The sequence below is a fragment of the Chelonia mydas genome, chromosome 1, assembly GCF_015237465.2.
Source record: "Chelonia mydas isolate rCheMyd1 chromosome 1, rCheMyd1.pri.v2, whole genome shotgun sequence".
NCBI lineage: Eukaryota > Metazoa > Chordata > Testudines > Cheloniidae > Chelonia > Chelonia mydas.
Window position 1 is genome coordinate 253,855,109 of NC_057849.1, and position 23,002 is coordinate 253,878,110.

Sequence of the window (23,002 nt, forward strand, 5' to 3'; positions counted from 1 at the left end):
TGAGGGAGAGAAACGTTCAAAGGACAGAGAAAGGGGAAAACAGTTTCCAAATTTCAACCTCAGATATAGTTATTACCTGAATATGGCACTATCCTGCAAAGGGAATTAAGTTTCTAGAAAAGAGGCACAATCACCACATTGGGCAGTCACAGGGGGACTGGCCCTTTTATGCGGTTCTGGGGAAAGTTATTGCAGTCACATGACTAGTAGGCCTTGCGGCTAAATCAGTCCCAGGCCTAGGGATAAAAGAGAAGTTTCCAGAGAGCCAAAGGAGGAAAGAATGAGCAGACAAACAGAAGCCTGCCTGCCTAGGAGGAAAGGACAGATGTCAGCGGGGCCAGCTCAAAGAAACTGATCAAGGGCTGCAGCCAGCCGGAGTTGCCGACACAGGCCCCAGAAGGGGAGCTGTAAGACTCTTGACCCAAGGAAGAGAACCTTTGCCTTGATCATAGCACAGGCCCCAAGGAGGGCTGTAGGATTCCTCACTTAAGAAGGAACAAGGTTAGGGACTAAGGAGCCAAAGGGTCTATATTCTGATAAGACTTAATAAATAAGACTCCACAAGGGGGATCCTACTTTAAGTATTCTGGCACATGAACCCTGAGAAAGCCAAGGGGAGAACACCTGCAGAACTATGGTGTGACACCAGAGGGCAAGATTCAGAATGGCCCCCCAGCTGTGGAGCAGTTATATCTAAGTGAACATGACTGCATACAAGTTTGGGATGTGAGAGACTCCAGCCTGGGTACTCTGCCCTCTCCACTCAGGTAGTCAGGCTTAAAGTGGGTGACTGCCCAGACCCCAGCACATCCCAGATACCTTAACTAAGGGAATTAGTTGTAATTCTGCCTCACTGGTAAGGATGCGAGGACATTCAGAAGTGGTCAGCAAATGTTATGATGTCTCTAGAACTCTCTTCTTCTCTCCCTCTCCCCTCTGCAATGGACCCACATCTGGAAATATTCCCAAAGGTCTGGATTCTTAAACCCAGAAAAGTTTAGACAGTTCCAAGTTTCCAGGCATTCCCACCTTTAGTGTCTATTCAACTCAGAACACCCTGCCACATCTGCTACTTGCAGAGGTGAAAGCAAGCCAGTGCGGTCCGGTACGACCGCTGACCATACCGGCTTCCCCAGGCCAGCAATTTAAAGGGTCTGGGGCTCCCAGCAGTGGCCGGAGCCCCAGGCCCTTTAAATCGCCAACCGAGCCCTGGGGCTCCCGGCCACCTCTGCAGCTGATAGCTCCGGAGGCGATTTAAAGGGCCTGGGGCTCCCAGCTGCCGCTACCACAGCCAGAGCCCCAGGCCCTTTAAATCTCAATTTAAAGGGCCAGAGGATTTAACGGCCCCGCTTCTTCGCGTTGAAGCCCCGCCCCTTTCTGGTTGAGGCCCCGCCCCGCTGCTCAGGACTCCAGCATACCAGTAAGTCCTTTAAGTTACTTTCACCCCTGGCTACATGACAAAAGTGCCTCAAGGATTTCATGAGCTAAGTCCTTCTTAGCCCACTCTGGTTGTCATGCTTTTACATATCCCACGTTACTACAGCAACATGAACCAGCAACCCTCGTTTGGTGAGACGATGTGCACAAGCAGCAGTTACAGCAGCTGAAGGCAAAAGGTAGTGCCTCCTCACCAGGTGCTGAACCGATAGCCTCAAGTTGGTCCTGGCTGGAAATAATTGTTTACATATCTTATGCCCACAATGACTCTTCTATTAAATTATTTGTGAATGAGTATTTTAAACCACGGTGGCACCAGGCTTGTGTCAGTGACCTATACTTCTCCATTTCCATCCCTGACACAGTACAGGAACAATCACTCTTCTGTATACACAAACACAGACTCCTACTCTAGCCTCTGTCCGGAAAGTGAATTGGTACCAGAGAAGTGCTGCTGAACGGGCAGGTGAGAGTGGATGGGGTCCATTGTACTTGCTGGAAGCTCTAGGAAAAAGCTCATTCTCCACCTTCATCCCTCCACAAACAACAGACTGACAATGCACTGCAGTTTGAGCACAGATGTCCATCCGGTTGTGAAGATTCCTCTGGGGCCTGAAAGGAGCTGGGTTGCAGTTCACTGGACAAAAAAAATCCCAACCTGATCTCGAATCCACAAATAACTCTCTCTAAAATAAGAAAGATAAGGAAGCTCTCTCTGGAATCCTAAGTATTCCCTCTGTTGATTGTTATTCTAGTTTTCCAGGGCTAGGGCCCATGAAGAGTTGTATAGATCTTCACAGGATCTTTGGGAAACAGCCAAGTCCGTGTAAGACTGAAAGCACTAAAATTATCTTTTTAAAAACTGAACATAAAATTGATAATTTGCACATTTAGATCAAACAGTTTGAAAATTTAGATTCTACTGAAAGAACAGCAGCCAGCCTATTACGTTAACTCTTGAATTGTAAAGGAGGGGGAAGAGAAAGGAATGGGAGAGGAACACAAAGCTAACTTCTACTTTGGAACCCACCCATACCCCCCCTTTTAATTAACAGGAACTACTGCATCACTACATCCAGCAGTTTCTCAAATGGCATGTTGAATGTTCATAAAGAAAAGAAAGAACAGACTTGGTGAGGGAAACAAGGAAGCTTACTCATATGGAACTATCCCCACCCCTGACCTTTGCACCTTGCCTCCTGAAATATTATTCACTAAGCTCATCATCCATATTTACTACCAGATCAGATCCGGGAGATAAAAACTTAAATGTAGAGAGGAAAGTACTTTTTCAATAAGTTAGAGCAATCCTAACTAAGAGATTTAAAACAGGGCACCAAAAATCTTCCTCCTCTTCCTGATGTACTCATCTCTAAGAAGCAAGAATTAGACATACTGTGGAAGTCATCCCAACTGAGTGAGTCATTACAGCCATCCCAGAAGGGTAAGATCCAGAGGGCAGCTGGAAACAGCTGTTGTGAGAACAACTGAAATGGGGAGCGGAAAGAGAGGGAGATATCTGAAACAGAAACATGAATTTAAGGTCCAATTTTGCCCATTCTGAGAGGGCTATATTATTTTCTTGCTTTGGCAGAAAAATATCCCTTCCCCAATCCCCAGGATTGTTTCCTCATCCAAGCGGAACAAAACCGTCAAGTGGAACAAAACCATCAGAGCTGACACCATGATGAATTTCTGATCCCAAAAGAAACTCACACACGATAGGCCTTCTGCCAATCAGAGGAGACCTCCTCCAAGTGTCTCCAAGTCATGAAATGGCATCAGTTTCCCAGAAGAGAAGGAAGGAAGAACCTTCAGAGAGGTGAGGGAAAGCCAGTGTTTTGATATCTTGAGGAGCAGGGCTTTGACAAGTGTGAATAAACTACTTCCTGTATATTACAATTCTGGGATAGGAAGCCGAGTTTCCACACACACACTTTAGGGAACTATTGATTCTTTATAGTTTAAAGCTGTCCAGCACATGGCTCTGATTCTGCTTCTGTACATTCTCTTAAAGTCAGAAAGAAGGAGAGTTTACTATCAAAAGCATCAGGAAAAAATAGATATTGGTTGCCTTTATGACCACATGTGATCTGTGGAGAGACAGAGGACTACAGTCAGCAGTGAAGGCGTTTCAGCCTTCACACACACGATACCATATCAAAAGTCTAACAGGGCTAGAACAGGCTGCTGCTGGGGACAAGGCGAGCTGCCTGAAACACTCTTCTATTCCCAGTTCTCACACGCCACTCTTTCCATAATAAGAAAATAGGAATTAATTTTCATTATAACCTTCAGCCTGTTGGGCACAGCAAAAGAAGAGGAGAAGAGGGATATTTATGGAGAAGAGGAGATGGCTGGAAAGAGGCCAGGTTCATTTCTTCAACATGTACAAAGTTTTCAAGACTCAGTTTTTGATGATGGTTTAGTAACAGAATCAGATGAGCAGATCTGCACTGGACGGAAGTAAATCTGAATCTAAAATGAGAGATGTCCCTTCTTAATGAGAGGGGTGTGAATCTTTCCATTTGGATTAGCTCATGAGCTGGAAAATATAACACACTCAGCCAAACCTTATTAGAAGATATCGCCAGCCTCTCTCCCCTCCATGGCTTGTTCTCTATGACAGCCAGTCTATCAGTCACACAGCTAATCAGTATGGGATACTCTCTCTCCCTCCCCCATCAGTATGCTCCTCCGACATGCAGCAGTAATTGCCTTTCCTATTAGCCCACAGCAACAACGGCTGCCATGGCAACTAGCAATGATTTTAATAAGTCCAGTCTGTTTTCAAGGGCAGCACGCGCGTGCCGGCGGACGAGAGCATTGCAGACATGCGCTGAGGGGGAGGGGAGCCTGTCATCAGCTGGAAGGTCAGAGTTTAAAACTCAAAGGCAATCAGGGCAGCCACCAAAACAAATATTTTCTCCTCTTTTTCCACAGAGGGAAGAAGAGAGTCCAAATAACATTTTTTTTTTTAAATATAAAGGTGAGCAGAGGAATACCAATGCCGAGTGAGCGAGGAGCCTCTGCCTACAAGAGCTATGCCCCACCTCCATTGTTCTGCACTGAGGCTAAAACCAGTATTCAGCTGTGCTGAGTGTACACACACACCCACAGAGTAAGTGTAGATACCGGTTCTCCAAACACCACCAAGAAACAGGAACTTTAAGCACTCTTGGCAGAACAGCCTCTCTTTGTGAGGAATAGCAGCGGCCACCTGGGCAGTAGAGATACAAATTCTTCAATGGCCTCTCCTTACGTAACACTACAAGAGAGTCTCTCCTTTCACTCCCCAATACTGCTGGGTTTCTGAAGGCCAACATGCACTTACTTGTTAAGATCACAGAGGCAAGGGAAGACTGTCACTGCACAGGCCTGAAATATATTGCTGCCTCCTCTCTACCTCCTGCCGGCTCATGTTGCCTTTCAAAAATACAGGTATGCTGCACCCTCTCCTTCCATCCAATACAGCCAGTTCACTTGGGGCGGGGGGGACGACACACACATATTTACTCTTTGTTGACCATCTTTAGGTACTCCAGACTGAGTTCTTTCAGCTCGCTTCAGCCTCAGAGACATAGCACGACTTCTGTGGTCAGTGTTCCTAGCACTAGTGTGTGAATGCTCAAGGACAAGCCTCCATTAAAGCTTGGTCTACACTAGGGATGTTTTCCAAAACAGCATCAGCAATGTTAGGAGCGCTAGTGTAGACAGCCCACTGACTGCCACCACCATATTACCCACCATATCAATCCTGAAAATGTCGTCAGCAGCCAGTAGACCGTCCTACACTAGAAACCCTGACATTGCTAATGCCCATGTGTTGATATGACATTAACTATGGTGAGACATTGTTGAAAGATAGAGCCTTCTGGAGCTTTTGCCAGCCCATCTGACAGCTGCTATAGAGGGTCATTTTCTGCTGTTCAAGTTGCCACTAATGTCTGAAAGTCTAGGGGCTAGAAATGGAAGAGGAGTAAACATGGAACTGGAACAAAGTGGGGAAAATACACCTGTAAATCAGCCATGGGGTTGGGCAATTGCTCCAATCTCTTACAACCTGAACAGCTTTCCTATGCAGAATACTCTGGCAGAGAGCAAGGAGGAAATGGTACAACCTTCTCCATCTCACCATCCATTTTTCACTTGGAAGAGAAATGGAGAAAGTCTACACACACTGCATTCTTTTAATTAGTTACCAGGTTAGAGAGATGAAACGAGCAATCTCTAGGGATAGGGAGCAGTTCCACTATATGTATTTAGTTTTAAGTGAATTTGGTGCTGGCAAGAGTTGCTGGATTTGTAGCCCCTGGAGAAAGGAGTCTCCTATTTATGCCCTGGACAGGTACAGCACAGGCAGCAACAGTGCAAGTACACAGCATCCTCCTCCACTGTGTCATCCATCACTGAAGAATCACCTCTAAGAGCAAAAGGGGCTACTCACCTTTCCGTTTCTGCAGACAGTCAAAGGCGTCATTAGTGCACGTTAAGAAGAAAGGCTGGCCCAGTGGTTAAGATCCAGCCTAGGACTCTGGATACCTGGCTTCAATTCCATGCTCCACTACAGACTTCCCAGATGATTCTATTGGGATTCAGGAAGTGGACGGGCAGAGCCCGCCCACTGCTAAAGGACCCCCACTCAGCCTAAGGGGAGGATCCACAGGACCTGGAAACCAATTAATTCTGGGGGACTAATGAAATACCAGAGACAGGAGCGCGGTCAAAGGGTCAAACGAAGGGAACCTGATGCGGACACTGAGCAGAGAACCCTGGACAGCACCCACTGCTCCTCAAAGGCATCAAGGGAGCCAGTGGATGCCGCCCAGAGGAACTCTGCCCGGATGCGTGAATGGAGTTAGGTAAATCACTTAGACTCTCTGTGCTTCTCTTCCCCATCTATAAAACAGGGATAACAGTACCTCCCTACCTCACAAGGGCATTGTGAGGATAAATACATCAAGATTGTGAGGTGCTAGATACTACGGTAATGGGGGCCAGGCAACATGGATTAGAGCAGGGGGTGGCCAAACTTACTGAGCCTCCAAGTCGCATACAACAGTCTTCAGAAGTTCAAGAGCTGGGGTGTGCCTGCCAGGACTCAGGGCTTTAGCCCTGCAGGGAGGCAGGTCTCAGGGCTTCAGCCGCATGGGAGGTGCCTGCCCAGGCTCCAGGCTTCAGTCCCGCTCCCGCTGAAGCCCCAACAGACATGCCCTATGGGGCTGAAGTCCCGAGCACTCCCTCCTCACTGGGCAGAAGCCAGAGGTGACGCGGGGGAGGGGGGAGAGAGAGACATGTGGGGTCATGTGCCCCCCCCCCATTTTTGCCAGGATTTGCTGGCCCCACTCAGTCACATAGTGTCGCCAGGCCCCCTCCCTGCAGGGCAGCTGCTGGAGCCGGCAAGCTGGGAACTATGGCCATGGGGAGAGGCAAGGGCAAACAGCTGGGAGCTGCATGGATAGCTGCTGCTTTTGTTGCTGCCTCTCCCCCCAGAACTAATACCTGGGAGTTGCAGGGAGGTGCTACTGAGGGTAAGAGGGGGAGCGTGCCTGTTGGGGCACCACACAAGCTATTGGGGGGGCATAAACATTTAAATTGGGGCCCCCCCAAGCAGGCACCAGTTGTCTCTGGCAGAAGCCCCTAGCCCCACCAGCCCGCTGCAAGGTAGAAGCTCTGAGCTCTTCTCCTCTCCCCCTCCCCGAGTCTGGTGTCTTGGAGGGAAGTGCTCCGTGAGCCGCACTTTAACTGTAAAAGAGCTGCATGTGGCTCACAAGCCGTGGTTTGGCCACCCCTGGATTAGAGGGATCTAAAGTGTTACAGTTTTTGTAATGTGGACAATGGCTAACCAAAAAGTGGACCAGAACAACCAACTCACTGGGGTTGAAAATTTTACTAAATAGAGGATTAATCCTACTAAGAAGAAGAAAGAAGCCTGCCAGGAAAAGGGAGGGTAATGGGATTCCTACTGTGCGGCTGTCCCTTAACAATGCTCAAAGGCTCCTTCAACCTCTGGCTAGTAGGTACCTGACAGAGGAGAGAACTGTCTCCTGCCCCAAAGCCTCAACTCCTTTAGAACCTGATAAAGGAAAAGGAATTCAGAGGACCTCCTCTACTTTACTGTTCCCCCTGCATCCATTTTTGGATTATCATCCTCTCTCTTGAATAGTTACACAAGGGCCTCCCTTTACTGCTGTCCCTCTGCTTTTCCCACAGCAGTATGAGTGTCATGCAATTATTGTCAGATTCACTGCTGCCCAGAGGGTTCTCAACTGCAGCAATGAATTGACCAGTTTTGTTAATTTAATTCTGCTACATGGGCAAGCTGTAAGCAAGAACAGAAGCAATGGAGGTGTCTAGCAGCAGACTTAACAAGACCATATTTTGTGGGTTATCTTCACAAACATAGTAGCTAGAGATTTTCTTTTTCATTCAAGTTTAAATTCTGAGGGATTTAAGCATGCAAGTCAATTTTTAAGCCCTACCAAGTAATTTCACATAGTGGACTGAACTGCCATCAGACAATGATGACTTTCAGTGACTACTAATCTAGGCCTAATCTTAATTGGCACCTCGAGGTGAAAGTCTCTGGACTCTGCGTTCTATCCCCTGAGCAAGCTGCACTACCTGACCTGGTGTTCAAATGGAAAGCAGCAACCAAGAGATGAAAGGGTGCCATATCTTATTTGTAATCCTGTGAGCCCTCCAGTCCCATAAACCAGCAGTTCTCATTCAGGCTATTCACAATCAATTGTATTCTTTTGCAGTATCTTGACAGTGATAGTTGCCTCCGTGATTAAATGACAAACTATATAAAATACTATGCTGTAATGCTTTACACAACAGAGCCTGCAAAAAGACCGAGGTCCCTAGCCCCAAGATAGACTAGCCCCTGCATTAGAAGAGAACCCAGGCAAGAGGGAAGGATTCCTAACTAAGAATCATCCATAGATCTAAAACACATCCCTTCAGCAAGTTCGTTGATTTACAGTTCAACTGCAAAGCTCACCAAAACCACACCCTGTGTGCCCACTTATGCAGAAAACCTTACCAAGGTCTGAATTCACACACTGCTCCCCAACAGCAGCAATGCCCCATAGCCACTCTTGCCGAAAGGAAAAAACCAGGAATTTAGGCCTGGGCCTTAAAATCCTGCCTCACAGTGCAAGTAAAATATTCTAATAGAAAGACAAACCAAGTAACACTCTGAACCTCTGAACTCTGCTCAGGAATTCAAGAAACACAGGAATCCAGAAATAGTCTTCTCAAAATAAGTGGAAAGGGGGAACTGATGTAGGATAATGACTATTTTAAACTAATCCAGAGGACAAAAGGATGAGTGCAGAATACATATTAGGAAAACACTCAGTTTATACACTCATGTGTGTGTTTATTATTGTAGGCAGAGTTGATAGGGATGCCTATAGTTAAGGTTGCGTAACACATTCCATTAAAATTAGACTTCGAAGGATTAGATTTGTATCAGTAAAGGTCAGTAAAAGTTGATTTCACTGTATACACACACACACACACCCCCAACGAAAAATATTTCCCATCAATTATACTTGAAATTTACAGATTGACAAAACAAGAAAAATGTTGCTTGAGAACTCAGAGTTTGATTTAAGGATATTTACTTTGTATATTTTGACACGTGATGTTGCCAATTTGTGTTAATCGATATAAAGCTTTAACATTTTGAATCGCAACATCTACTGTCATTAAATAATTATTGTCTGACCCCTTTATTATCTCTCACCACCACAATTTCCCACAACTGTGAAAATTTAAAATCAACAAAAAAATAAAATGCTTAGAAACAAACATTGATATTATCCAGAAAAATTACCCAAAAAAATCAAATTCTGCCAAACCTAATTATAAGATCCTATTTTCAGTTGTTTATGGCTTTCTCAAAATGTAACTGTTCAGACTGAAATTTTCCATGCTAGATGTCTGCTTCAGAATTTTTAAATTTCAGCAAAAATGGTTCAATCATTTTCTAGGATTAAATTTGGGGAAATATGTAGTTTTGTCCATGTTAAAAAAAATCCATAGACTTTTTTTGAAAAGCAGTAAAGCCTCCATGCTTGGGAGCAGTCTTGAAATTTGGCAGGGGCTTGCCCTTGTTTCAGGGATGTGTATTTTGCCATCTCATAAAAATCCACCTAAATTTGGCTAAACTACAAGCCTCCGGAAAATCTGAGTTCAGTAGACACTTGGTAGCTTTTGGCAACTAACTTCTCCGAAGACTCCATCTGTATTAAGCATGCAGCCCAGGGGTGTAGGGGCTAAGCAAGACTCTCCCTGCAACTGCTTCTGGTGCTGGGCCCAAGGAATGAGACCAAGGAGTCTCTCTCTCCTGTTCTCTCAGTGTTGCGCCTAGGCAGTGAGGAGGAGAAAGAGGAAGTAACTTGGCAGTAATTGCAGGGGGTGAGAAGCAGAAAGGAGATAGTGACTCTCAAGCTGTAATTGGTACATGCTGGGGACAGGGACAGAAGAGTCTGTAACGACCAGAGACCACTCATTCCAGAACAACTCATCCCTGAAACAAGATCCAGGATTCCTGAGTGTCAACATTCTTCTACTGTGAGCAAATAATCGTAAAACCTACTGGCAACCTGTCTCTCTTCTTCCCCTCTAGTGGCTCTGGTCCACATAGAGGCTACCAGTTAGTTACTCTGTTAGCTCAAGTGGTAGAGGTCTTTGCTGCTGACCTAAAGCTCCCAGCATTGGAGATAGGGAAAGTCCAGTATGATTCCACATGACAGAAATTGTTTTTCCAATCTTCTTTTTTTAAAAAAAAGTTATGAAATTACATCCAAAAATGCTGCATTAGCAAAATTTTAAGTTGCAAAGTCAAGAATTCAAAAGTTAAGAAAATGCCAGAATTAATGTGGTCCATGCAACCTTAATTCAGCAGCCCCCTTATGCATATGTATGATAAAATTGTTAATTACATGATCACATACTACTTTTTGCACAATATCCCTGCCTCATTCAGTGCACAGGATGGACGGTGCTCCGACAATGAATCATGGCTGTGTACGTAAATGAGGCCAGCATCCATAAGACTCTAGTTTGTTGCAGAAGTTGGAAGGCAAGTGGTGAATGAGGCAGGGGATTGCAGGAAAAGAAAAGATGGCTTTGTGGTTTAGGTGTGTGAATACTGCCCTGGAGAAATAGATTCTATCCCTGCCTATGACACAAAGTTTCTGTGTAATGCGGAGCAAGTCACTCAAACCAAACTTTTCACAGGTGGTCACTAATTGTGTGTTCCTCATTTTTTAGGTGACCAGTTTGAGACAGAGGATCTGATTTGCAGAAGCGCAGAACACAACTGCAAGTGAAACTGATTAGAGCTGTGCATTGAACATAAAAAATGCTAAGTACTCTGAAAAAATCAGGCCTTAGATGTCCCAAAGCAGACACCCAAATTTAGTTCACACTTTTGACAATCTCTTTGTGCCTCAATTCGCCATCTGTAAAGTAGGGATAATACCTCCCTATCGCACAGGAGTTGCTGTGAAGATAAGATCATTAATATCTGTGAAATATTTAGATACTATGGTGAATACTTCTATAGAAAAGCCCATGAGGAAATTAATTCTGTATTCAGTGCAGGGTTTGGATGGTGTGCAATAAATAATACATAGGGCCACACAATGGATGATGAGAATAAAAAGAAATATTGAATAGCTACCCCTTCAAGATCTGATCCTGCACCCATTTTAGTCAGTGTCAAATCTCCCACTGATTTCAGTGGCCCCAGTGAACACTGTCCGAATAATGTGATCATGTAATTAAAAGTGTACCATAATGCATACACACAAAGGAGCGGAATTAAGATTGCAAAGGTAACCTCCATTCTTGCATTTCCTAACTTCTTAGTGCTTGACTTTGCAATTTTAACTTTTGTTCACATATTGCATACAAAAACACTATGTTACAATGGCAGAGTTCCAATATCATGCTTTTCTTTAGTAAGACATTCATGGGATTCAGTTAGCAGCCAAGCCATAAACACATGTGTGTATGCATCTGTGCTCCATTACAATAGTTTCAAAACAAATGCATCATCTTGCTACTTACTTCACACAATCCCTCACTGCTGGAGCCAGTGTGTTATGATAACGGAGATTTCCTCAAGTTCCTACAAGTTTTCAGGTCTGGACTAGTGGGAGTTCTGGCATTCTATATAAGAGACCCAAGTTCAAGCTCCAGTCCCACATTTCCTGGACCAACACGGACTGGAAATAGACTGTTCTCAAACATCCCAGATCACCCAAGGGTTTGAGCACTCATGTTAAAATCCCAGCCCCTCACTGACTAGATTGGCAGAAGCTGCAAATGCTTGTAGTGAAAGTTAGCAAGCAAGTCTTCACTCTGAGCCCAGAATCCTGGGGGAGTGCCACACAAAGAGACAGTTTCCTGAGAATCCCCCAATACTCACAAGAACGGAGAGGTGCCTATGCAACATCCTCCATGCCAATGAGCATGAGGCTTTCATTCAGAAGTAAAAAGGCAGCAGAGGAAATTGGAGAATCCATACACAGGCTGACTTGGGAGGGGGAGACCTCATCACCAGTACCTTTTCTGGGATAAGACTGATCTAGAGCACTGGTTCTCAACCAGAGGTAGGCATACCACTGGGGGTACACAGCGGTCTTCCAGGGGATACATGAATTCATCTAGATATTTGTCTACTTTTACAACAGGCTACATAACAATCACTAGCAAAGTCAGTACAAACTAAAATTTCATACAACTTGATTATACTGCTCTATGTACTACATACACACATACTGAAATGTAAGTACAATATTTATATTCCAATTGATTTTATAATTATATGGTAAACGAGAACATAAGCAATTTTTCAGTAATAGTGGTTGTGACACTTTTGTATTTTTATGTCTGATTTTGTAAACAAGCAGTTTTTAAAGTGAGGTGTAACCTGGAGGTACACAAGACAAATCAGACTCCTGGCAGGGATACAGTAGTCTGGAAAGGTTGAGAGCCGCTGATCTAGAGGGTAGTGCTGAACCCTCAGGAGTCTATGGTCATCATTTTCATCCTCATCCTCATGTTCCCATTACGCCTCTGATGTTTAGGGCAGCGACGAAGCTCCTCCACTCCTGTCTGTTTCTGGCAAGTCGTTCAATGGTTCCCCAGCTGCGCCCCAGGTTTTTCAGCTCGGCTTCCATAGCTCTTCACCAAGTTGTTTTCGGTCGGCCTCATTTTCGCTTGCCTTCAGGTGTCCATCTTATTGCTACTCTGGTGTTGGAATCAGTTTCCATCCGAAGCACATGGCCAATCCGTCTCCAGCGCCTCCTGGCAATGATGGTGTTCATATACTCTTGACTGCACTGTGTCAATAGATCTTGGTTTCAGATTGTTCTGAGCCAAAAGATACGGAGGATTTTTCTGAGACAGGTTGTATGGAATGAAAATAGTTTGGACATGTCATACTTTGTCATTCCCCTGCATTCTGCACTCTTTAAAAGTAATGTTGAAAGTACACAGCTCTGATAAATCTTGAGTTTGGTTTTGCTTTTGTATGGTAGATGCAGCATATTCTAGATTAAAGCTCCATTCCCACCCCATTCAGAGAGAAAACTGCAGCCACAGACAAATTATGTACCTGTGGTCCCAGTTACTGCCTTTTGCTATTATACTCAATACTAAATTAAGACTTAAGTGAGGCCTTGGTGGAATTTCACTCCTGGGCATCACCCCTGATGGTGGCAATTACCCCAGATGTCTGCAAAATTCTTCTAAAATAACAGAACAGGAAAAGCCTTGCCGAAAGCCTCAGCAAACAGAATGCATTCCAGGCCCTGGGAGGAGCCTGATCTAGATCCAGATCCCAGAATCTCAAGCGCCTCTAGGGAGGATAATTTGATATTCACAACACAGAAATGTGATATAAGATCATTTCTTTAGCTTTTCTGTTAGGATTTTAGCCAAAAATAGAGGGAAGGGAGAGGTTTCAAAACCATCCCCCTCCTCTGCTTTTTAGTAGTATGGGTTTGTCCCATCTTTGCACTAAATAGTACTTTTATTCCAGTGGAGGCAATTATGATAAGGCAAACCAACAAAGCCATAAAGGAAAATAAACAGTACTCGTCTAACCTATGTCCCTGGAAAAAAGCATCCCAATTATCCTGTGCAAAGAATTCTCCCTTGGCAGAGGCAACAGGGACACACACAATCAATCACACTGGTAAGCAAGGGGCGGGGGTGGGGTGGTTAGTCTGCTGTAGAGGAGACTCATCCAAGCAGAAGTCTGAGTCCCATACTTCCTAAGTCACATAGACTGGAAACATCCTGTTCCCACATACCCCAGATTACCAGGAGGTGCTAGTATACTTGATAGGGTCCCAGTCTCTCAGTGACTGAGCCAGCAGAAGCTGCAAGAGCTTTCTTTGCACTGCCCTATAGGAGGCCCATCTTCAAATCTTGATACCATTTCTCACAAAATAAACTAGGAGCATCTTCCACAACTCCTGCTGCCTTAACACAATGTTAAGCCACTTGAGCATATCATATCTTTCCCATACTGCTACTGTCCCATTCCAGTCCAACAACAGAGCCACTCTGGTAGCGTTCACTAGGTACCATAGGTCTGCATGACAAGGCAGATGACAATGGTACTGGGATCATTCATAAGCTTCTGCCTAAAAATTTGGAGACAGCCCACAAGTGAGAATCCACATTACAAAATGATCAGACAGACTCTTTTTAAGTAAAGCCCAGTGCATACAAGGGTTGTGATAGGTTGAGTCGACATAGCTATAAGTATAGAAATGTGTGTGTATCTGCAGAACTGATACAAAGGGTGGGGGGGAAGTGTTTTGAGAAAATGCATACACACATACAGCTGATGCACATCTTTCAACAGAGCATTTTTCTTGAATTCAGAAGTGACTGTGGTCAAAATGAAATTCACTGGAGAGCAGAGGGCGTTAATGCCCAAAACTCAGCCAAATGGCTTTAATCCCTAAACTGTGGGATTATCTCATGACAGCTACACTCCAGAGTCACCTCAATACCACTGCAAAATGTAGATCAACAGAATGCTTCAGTGAACTGGAACTGGTTAGCTCTAATTGCCTCTCTCACTTTACTTTGGGATGCTCTTTTAATCCCTTAGCTGAAATATCTCAGAAGAGGCTTTTTACGCACACATAAATGCAGTCAATTAATATTTCATATGGGGAAATTAAATATTAGGTTGCCATGCCACCCAAAGCACCTGCTAATCTCCTCCCAGACCTTTTGCTCTCTTACTTTTACACCCAGTTATACAGGACAGCTCAAACTTTATCAGACTCACCAGTTGATTGAATGACAAAGTCTTGCCTATACTGAGAATTTTCAGCACTTCTCCCACCGTTAGTCCAGCCCCAGTTTGATCCCAGCAGTACTAGCAACAGTGGAATCACTAGTGTATACTAGGCATTTGCATTTTTTCAGCTGTGTCATCTGCACCCCATGTACACTAATGTTTTCACTATAATGCTAGACCAACAATGGGAAAATCCTCCATGTAAATACAGCCACAGATAGATATTGGAGTAAGGCAGGAAGCCAGCATGTCACTCTGGCTTCTTACAATCCTCAAGTGACTAGCGCAGGGGTGGGCAAACTACAGCCCATGGGCCGGATTCGGCCTGCCAGCCATTTTAAGCTGGCCCTCGAGCTCCCGCTGGGCGGGATCTGGGGCTTGCCCCGCTCTGGCGCTCTAGCCGGGGAGCATGTTCGGGGGCCGTTCTACACGGTTCCCAGAAGCTGCAGCATGGCCCCCCTCCGGCACTCCAGCTGGGGAGCAGGGTCAGGGGCCACTCCATGCGGCTCCTGGAAGCCACTGCATTGCCACCCTCTGGCTCCTACGCACTCCAATGGCCCACTCTGACACTCTAATGGAGAAGGGACATGCTGCTGCTTCTGGGAGCCACTTGAGATAAACGCTGCCTGAAGCCTGCACCCCTGAGCCTCTCCCCACGCCCCAACTCCCTACCCCAGCCCTGATTTCCCTCCCGCCCTCCGAACCCCTCATACCCAGCCTCACCACAGAGCCCGCACCTCCAGCCAGAGCCCTCCCTCCCCTCCCCCCGCACTCCTGCCCCAGCCCGGAGGGCCCCCCCCATCACACCCTGAACTCATTTCTGGCCCCACCCCAGAGCCCGTACCCCCAACCAGAGCCCTCATCCCCTCCCACATCCCAACCCCAATTTTGTGAGCATTCACGGCCCACCGTATAATTTCTATTCCCAGATGTGGCCCTCGGGCCAAAAAGTTTGCCAACCCCTAGACTAGTGCCTCCTTCTCAACAACTATAAAAACCGTGAACTCAAGTATATTGTAAAATGGAGATCCTGCAAATGAAACCACTGGAAATAACACAGAGTAGCACTCACAGGGGAAGCCTGGAAGGCTGGCATTCTGGTCGCACTGTGCTACCCTGGTTATGAACCTCATTGGCTAAGTGGGCAATAAAGTTTTCAAAATGACCACAGTGATCCCAGGATTTCTATAAAATGCAAACATCCAGCTGTTTCTAATTGGAAATATTATAAATTAATTGTTCATAGAGCACCCAACCATATATGGAAAGAAAACAGCCCCCAGAAAAACCAGACCTTGATTTAGCTTCTAGCCTTGCAATTCCAGCTATCACCTTTAAACATACACCTCTAAAATCCAGATAAATATTGACAGACTCTCTCGGTGTTCTACTGCATCAATCTGATTTACGGCTGGGGAATCTTGCCCATATGCTCAGGGTTCAGCTGATCACCATATTTGGGGTCGGAAAGGAATTTTCCTCCAGGGCAGATTGGAAGAAGCCCTGGGGGTTTTTCGCCTTCCTCTGTAGCATGGGGCACAGGTAACTTGCTGGAGGATTCTCTGCACCTTGAAGTCTTTAAACCATGATTTGAGGACTTCAATAGCTCAGACATAGGTGAGAGGTTGATTGCAGGAGTGGGTGGGTAGAGATTCTGTGGCCTGCATTGTGCAGGAGGTCAGACTGATGATCATAATGGTCCCTTCTGACTTAATATCTATGAATCTATGAAACTGTAACATCCATATAGAGATTCTAAAAAACCCAGAGAACAGAAGTCAACAGAGAAATAATTCTGAACCAGAGGAATTATTATGCACCTCCACATCAGCATGAATATGACTGTCTACATCCAAAACCTTCTGTAAACCCACAGTCTCCCAGTTAAACTCCCTCGACATCCCTCATTGAATCTCAGACAGGGGTTATTACAGAAAATGAAACTCAGTTCTATCGTAGAATATTCTACATTCCTGGTATTCCTCATACAGAGATGGCCACTGACTAAGTGACAAAAAGGAGGAAAGTCCAACCCCAGTGTGCACCTTCTACAGCATCTCCTTAAACCATCTGCTCCTCTTTGTAGGAGTTAAGAGGACCTGGTAACCAGCCAGTTTCCTAGGAATGAACCCATACCATAAAAGGGTGGATCAACCAGACTCTTCCTACCTATTACAGTCCCAGTCAACTCTTCTCCTTCAGAATCCAACCCAGTCTTTGGAAATTTGTTACCAGAGATGCAAGAATGGCAAGAAGGAGAAAAAGCATCATTAGCATTGAAAATATCAGTGGCCTGCTTAGCACACACCTTACTTAAAGATCCATTAACGCCCAGTTAGATTTATAGCTGACAAGAGGCAATTCCTTTCACGTGCTGCAGAGAGATACAGAATGCACGTGACATATGGGTCGTTTCCAAAAGAAATGTGCTGTAAAATAAAGTCTCCAGCCAGACTTTAGTAGCAGATTCATAGTACCCTCACCCCCACCGGTACCAGATTCCTCACCCACAGAAGCAAAAATATTTTATTTCACAAAATAAGGCATGTCCAGATAGAAAGTTTCCCCCAGACTAATTGGAAAACACAAAAGGGTGGCATGGGTGAGTAATTCAGCCCCTTCACAGGCCAATCAGAAGAGAAGCACTTGGACATTTTCTCCAGCGGTGGCCAAGAACCTATGCATCCCACTCAGCTGGCATCCCTTTAATACCACAATGAAGAGGGCATGGAGGACATGTCCAACCCAATGTTTTCCATGCTAATGATATTTTTCAATTCCATTCTTCTCCCCACATTTTCTCCTAGAGAAGGAGAAAGAGTGCACACTTCCCAGTTCAATGCCCCATTTCTCTCCTCCACCCCAGCACAAAAGTAAAAGATGTGCAGGTCTCAGTGGCACTCTTCCTTCAGTCAGAACAACAGGCAACCTCTTGGAGAAGTAGTGGACCAAGGTGTTTCAAAGGCAACTTCAGAGGGACTGGTACTCAAGTGAATCAATGAATCACTTCTTCAGAACAGCAAAACCCCCAGAAAAAGAAAGTTACATTCTTACACCACAGTATTTAAATGGTTAATAGACGATGCAACAATGCACTTGGGACTCTGTTTAAAAAGTTTGCAAACGCATCCAAGCCCTCCCAGAACACACTACTGGTCCAGTATAGCAGATTTGCCACTTACAGGCCACAGGGAGTTTGACAGAAGCAGCTTATGTTGGACCTTCTGCTGTGGCTAATTCTTTCCCCCTCCCACAGCCTGATTAACAGAAATACGTCCCAGATTCAGATACCAGCTATGATCCGATTTGTCCCAATCCCAGCTCAAGCAGCTTTACACCACCCTACTAACAAGATCAGCACCGGCCAAACAGGGCTTATCCAGGCTGATCAGAGATGGATTAGATAATGAAACCCTAACTGTGTAAGCAGTCTGCTAGTGCCAGGGTTGAAAGAGAGTGAAGAATAAGAAACTCAACATACTTAGGGGTTACATTAGCACCTAACGCACACTTTGTCCCCAATATTAGCCTCTCAATATCCAGTTACTATCTTGAGTCTCTCTTTGTGACCTAGTTTTTCAATTCTATATACACAGACAAAAAAAGCATCATTAAGTTTATGGAAGAGTTAAGATTTTTCAGTAATTGGGAGTTGATTTTTTACAACATTACATTCTTCTTTCTTATTCACTGTCTACCTAATGGTGACATTAATACATAATGCTCTAGCATAAAGGAAACTGATAGATATGGCAGTTCAGGACCCCTTCACAACCTCTACAAGCTCTACAGGCACAGTCTCAACGTTTTGAAGACAGCAGCTACTAAGCTTAGTACCTCTCGAATAGTAACTAGAGAATGTAAAAGACCCGCAGGAGCCACAACGTAAGGCCACTGGTTTCACATTATTTCTAGCTTCCATAAAACCTCCAATACTTACAGATCCGATATATGTGCAATTCACAATTCATAATTTCGGCAAGCATCATACCTAACTTATACATGGAGGATTTGCTAAAAAATTAGTGATTTCAAAAGTTAAAAGTGTCTGGGCACTCTCTCTCATGATGGAAAATCAAGTATTAAGTTTTTATATTAAGGCATTGTAGTTATAAGGATAAATTTCCAAAACATTAAGAACCATCAATTTTTCTAAAAACAATAACGCAAAAGTTACTTGTCTGATTAGCCTCAAACTTTCTACTGGCCCACTCCCAACTATCAAAAAAACCTTCCAAAAAATAAACAAACCACTCTCCTCTGGCCTAAAAATAACCATGTGAAACTTCAGACCAAGAGGACTTTAACTGTAATTTTTTTCCTGTGTTGCTAGAATTGTATGTCTGCCTACATTACCAGTACGGAAATTATTTAATATTTTTATTGTGGTAGCACTTAAAGGCCTCAATAAGGGAATAAGGTCCTATTACAATAGGCACTGTACACACACATAACAAAAATACATTCCCTGCACAAATTTAAGTGGGTCTTTTTCTACACAAAAGTTGCACCAGTTCAATTTAAAACCTGAGTTTATTTAATTCAGTTAAATCAGAGCAAACTCCTGTGTGAACAAACATATTGGTAAACTAACTGTAAACCAAATTAGCCACCATTATTTAACCAAACCAGTGCATATCAGACTGTTCACGTATTCATTCATAATTACAAAGCTACATGCAATATACAAGGTTCCCTTCTATTCTGAGCAGCTTTTCTAGTGCACTCACGCATAGTCTTCACACTTCAAGACCTCTATACCAGATAAAATATCATTGCAACCAGGGAGAAAGAGGTAAGTGTGTGCTTCCTGGCAGCCACTGGAAGAGCAGGGGGCATTTCAAATTGAATGTGTGATGTTCCAAATCAAATTCAGTTGATATAATGGTGTAAGAAAGGAGGGATATGAGGGAAAACGGGGGGTGTGAATGACGAGACAGAGAGAGAGAGAGAGATAACCAGGGTAGGGCCAGACACACACGAGATCTCCAAACAAACACTTCCTGCTGCAAGGTAGTTTAAAAAAAAAAAAAGCCTCCAGCATCCAATCTGGAAATAACCATAAAATAAAAGTGAAGAAAAACCTGTATTGGCACTTGGGAAGTGCTCAGGAGAGAAACATGTTATCTCCCTTCAGAGACTATTAACAAGAACCACAAACCCAAGCAGGAATGAGAGCAGAAAAAAATATGATGAATAAATCAGGTTGTTTTCAAAGAGCTCCAACACATCCAGTGCAAGAAACAGCAGCAAGAAGCACTGAGACCACCCGCTTACTTCTCTAGCAGAAACGCATTGTGTAAAATATCTCTAGAGAGAAAATAAAAACACTCCAAACAAATGCATCTGAAAAAGGAGAGAACATTTCATTAATGAGAATCAAAACAAAAAGGGGCAAGAAGATAGAAGAATCTTTCATGTGCTGACATGTCTGCCTTCAAACTCTAATAATAAGAGGTAGCGCTCTTTTTGCCAATCCTGGGAACAACGCACATAGGATGGTCTTTTGTTTATCAGCCGCACCTCCAATTAGTCATTATTTACAAACACACAAGAGCAAGATCTGGCTAAGTGTCATTGATTATTAGAAACACACATGCACGATGGCAGAACCATTTGCCTTTGCCACTCCCGTCTATAGCATCTCCCAGGGCAGCGCTGCCATTACACAGACAGTGATACAGTACACAGAAGCTACAATCAGAGGGAGATATCCAGCCATGTGGGAACGAAAGGCCCAGTGAAGAACAAACAGCAACAAGACTGTCCCCAGGAGAAGTGTACCCTTGATAAATTAAAATAGTTCATTGTGATGACGTGTCCATGTGAATTCATAAACTCATGCCCATCTATATCTATGGGAGAACAGGCTCTAAGATTACAGACCAGATCCTCCTTGTTCCTTCATGTTATCCAAGACACCTCTGCTCCATACACTGAATACTCCAATCCCAAAATCCCTCTTCCAATCCTGTAAACTAGCACTGAACTCTTATTTTCTATATTCTCCCATTCATTATAAACTGGAAAAAGCAGAACAAACAGCAACAACAACAAAAGTAGTAAATGAAGTCCACAATCAGCAGCTGTCACCAATCTGAGGCACCCAAGATAGAAACAAGCATCCAGTGACTCAGTGCAACAGACAGTGATTTGGCAAAAGAAAATATGTTAAAGGAGGGCAGCCCCCACACTGGATGCCAACAATTCTACAACGTTCTTTGCAGTTTTAGATATTACTACACCTTTAACATAGGAAAAGTCAGCACTTAAAACTATGGGACGGAATGGCATATTTTTAAGGTTGTTTTATTTTTTTAATAAATAGGCATATGGAACAGTAAAAGAGATCAACTTGAAAATATCAGGTCTGAAAACCCTATACATTCTCTTGTTATAAATAATATCTCAGATTATTAACAAATAGATTAACAAAAATATGTATCTATTTTGTTTACATTGTGCATTTGAAATCACTTTGCATCTAGTCAGTTTCACAATTTCTCTTGTATAGACCCCTCAGTTTCTTCATTGTTGAGAAGACTCTTACAAACATCAAGGGAACGGGGGGAACAACCAACCAAACAAAAAACTGTATAATTTGTTTTTAAAAGGAATTTTAAAAAAATAAGCCTCGTTATTTAAGAGAGCACTAGCAAAAATAACAGTTTGAAAAGTAAGTGTCCCTTTAATCGAAACACTGAAATCCTTAGGGCCACTTTCCAGAATCAGCACTGTATTATTCTCCATTAGAAACAGTAACTTTTTGGATTCTGTTCGGCACTGGGACAAGGAAGGGCGAAAACCCCTCTCGCAAAACTGGCTTCATTTCTGCTACAGGGACCATGAAGCTGCGGGTGGGGAATTGACCCACGACCCAAATCAATCCCACACCCCCCGTCAATCTCATTCCCCTACCTGCCCAGGGCCCCCTGCTCCGGAGAGTGTCCCATCCCTGCCCAGGTCGGCACCCTGCTCCTCCAGCACCGGCTTCCTCCTTCCCGCAGCCTACCTGGCCGGCTGCTTTCCCCCAGCTCTCCCGAGCCGCTCCCCGCGGCCATCGGCCCGGCCGGGTGCCCCCAGAGGATCTGGTCCCGATCCCGCCGCTCCTCCGATGCGAGGGTCTCGCTGACCCACACAACCCAGTTACGGGTCCCCGAGCTGGCGGGCGCCCCCCGGAGCCTGCACCAACCCTCCTCCCGCTCCGGCTCCGCCTGCCGGCCCCCCAGCGCAGCCTGCCCGGGCCCCGCTACCTGCATGCCGCCGCCGCCGCCCGCCTCCGCCTCTGTCCTCAGCCGCTTGCTGAGGCCGGTCTCGGCGCCGTCCCCTCCGGGCATGGGCTGCTCCAGCTCCGGCTCCCGCTTCACGCCCCGGGGGGCTCCGCCGCCGGGGAGAAGCTGCTGCTGCTGCTGGGCCTGGGTCCCCTCCGCCATCCGAGCCGGACCCCCCGGCCGCCCCGCGTCCCCTGCGGGAGCCGCCGCAGCCGCACACGGGCGATAGGGTCCCCGCTTGTCGCGCTAGCCCGGTGGCGCGGCGGGCCCGGCGCAGCCGGGGCAAGGGTCAGGCAGCGGGCTCCGGGCGCTCAGGAGCAGCGGGGTCCGTCCCGCGGCAGCCGCTCTGCCGAGCTACTCAGGCACTGACTCGGGCCGGCCACGGGGGAGGGGGCGGCGGCGGGAGCAGCAGCCGGGGAGGGGAGGGGCCGGAGCCCCTCGGCTCTCTCCGGAAACGCCGGCTCGGGAGCCGAGGCGGCCCGACCCCCGCTCGGCAACCTTCGGGAACACGGAGGGGCGGGGCCTCGGCAACCTTCGGGAATGGGGGCGGGGCTACACACTGGCCAGGGGATACTTCGAGCCTGGGTGCCTAGAGGGCGGAGCGGGGCAGTGGGAACCTGGGCCAGCTCTGTGTCCCCAGGGGCGGGGTCTTCTCTGCCCCATCAGGTTGCCTGACTCAAGTCCAGCACCGGCACGCTTCGCCGCTGCTTTGTGTCATGCTCCCTGAACCCCACTCAGCTCTTGGGCCCGGGGGGGTCCGTGCCTGCCTGGGCTGCCCGGGGGCAGTTTTCAAGGTGTGTTGCCTTTTAACATCCTGGCATGTCTGCATGCTCTCAGGTTATGAGAAACAGGAGCCCCCCCCACATGGGCCTAGCTTATTATTCACTGGTACGTGTATCTTTAGCATGTCCCCAATTGTTTGTCTCCTGGCTGGACTACACAGTCC

General features: G+C 45.7%; 1 protein-coding gene across 9 annotated transcripts in view; it reads right to left on the bottom strand.

Moving 5' to 3' along the window:
• RBFOX2 (RNA binding fox-1 homolog 2) overlaps positions 1–22,472 on the bottom strand; it is a 251,317-nt gene extending 228,845 nt beyond the window's left edge. For 3 of the 9 annotated variants that reach the window (XR_005222667.2, XM_037880649.2, XM_043542681.1), the window contains exon 1: positions 22,039–22,471. Coding sequence is in view for 8 of the 9 variants with exons in the window: in XM_037880649.2 (XP_037736577.1) it covers positions 22,039–22,218 (180 nt within the window). In the remaining variant the exon portion in view is untranslated. Of the gene's footprint in view, positions 1–22,038 lie in introns of all 9 variants that reach the window. The other 6 variants (XM_037880678.2, XM_037880655.2, XM_037880638.2 and 3 more) reach the window with 4 other exon arrangements.
• Between the last annotated feature and the right edge of the window lie 530 nt (positions 22,473–23,002).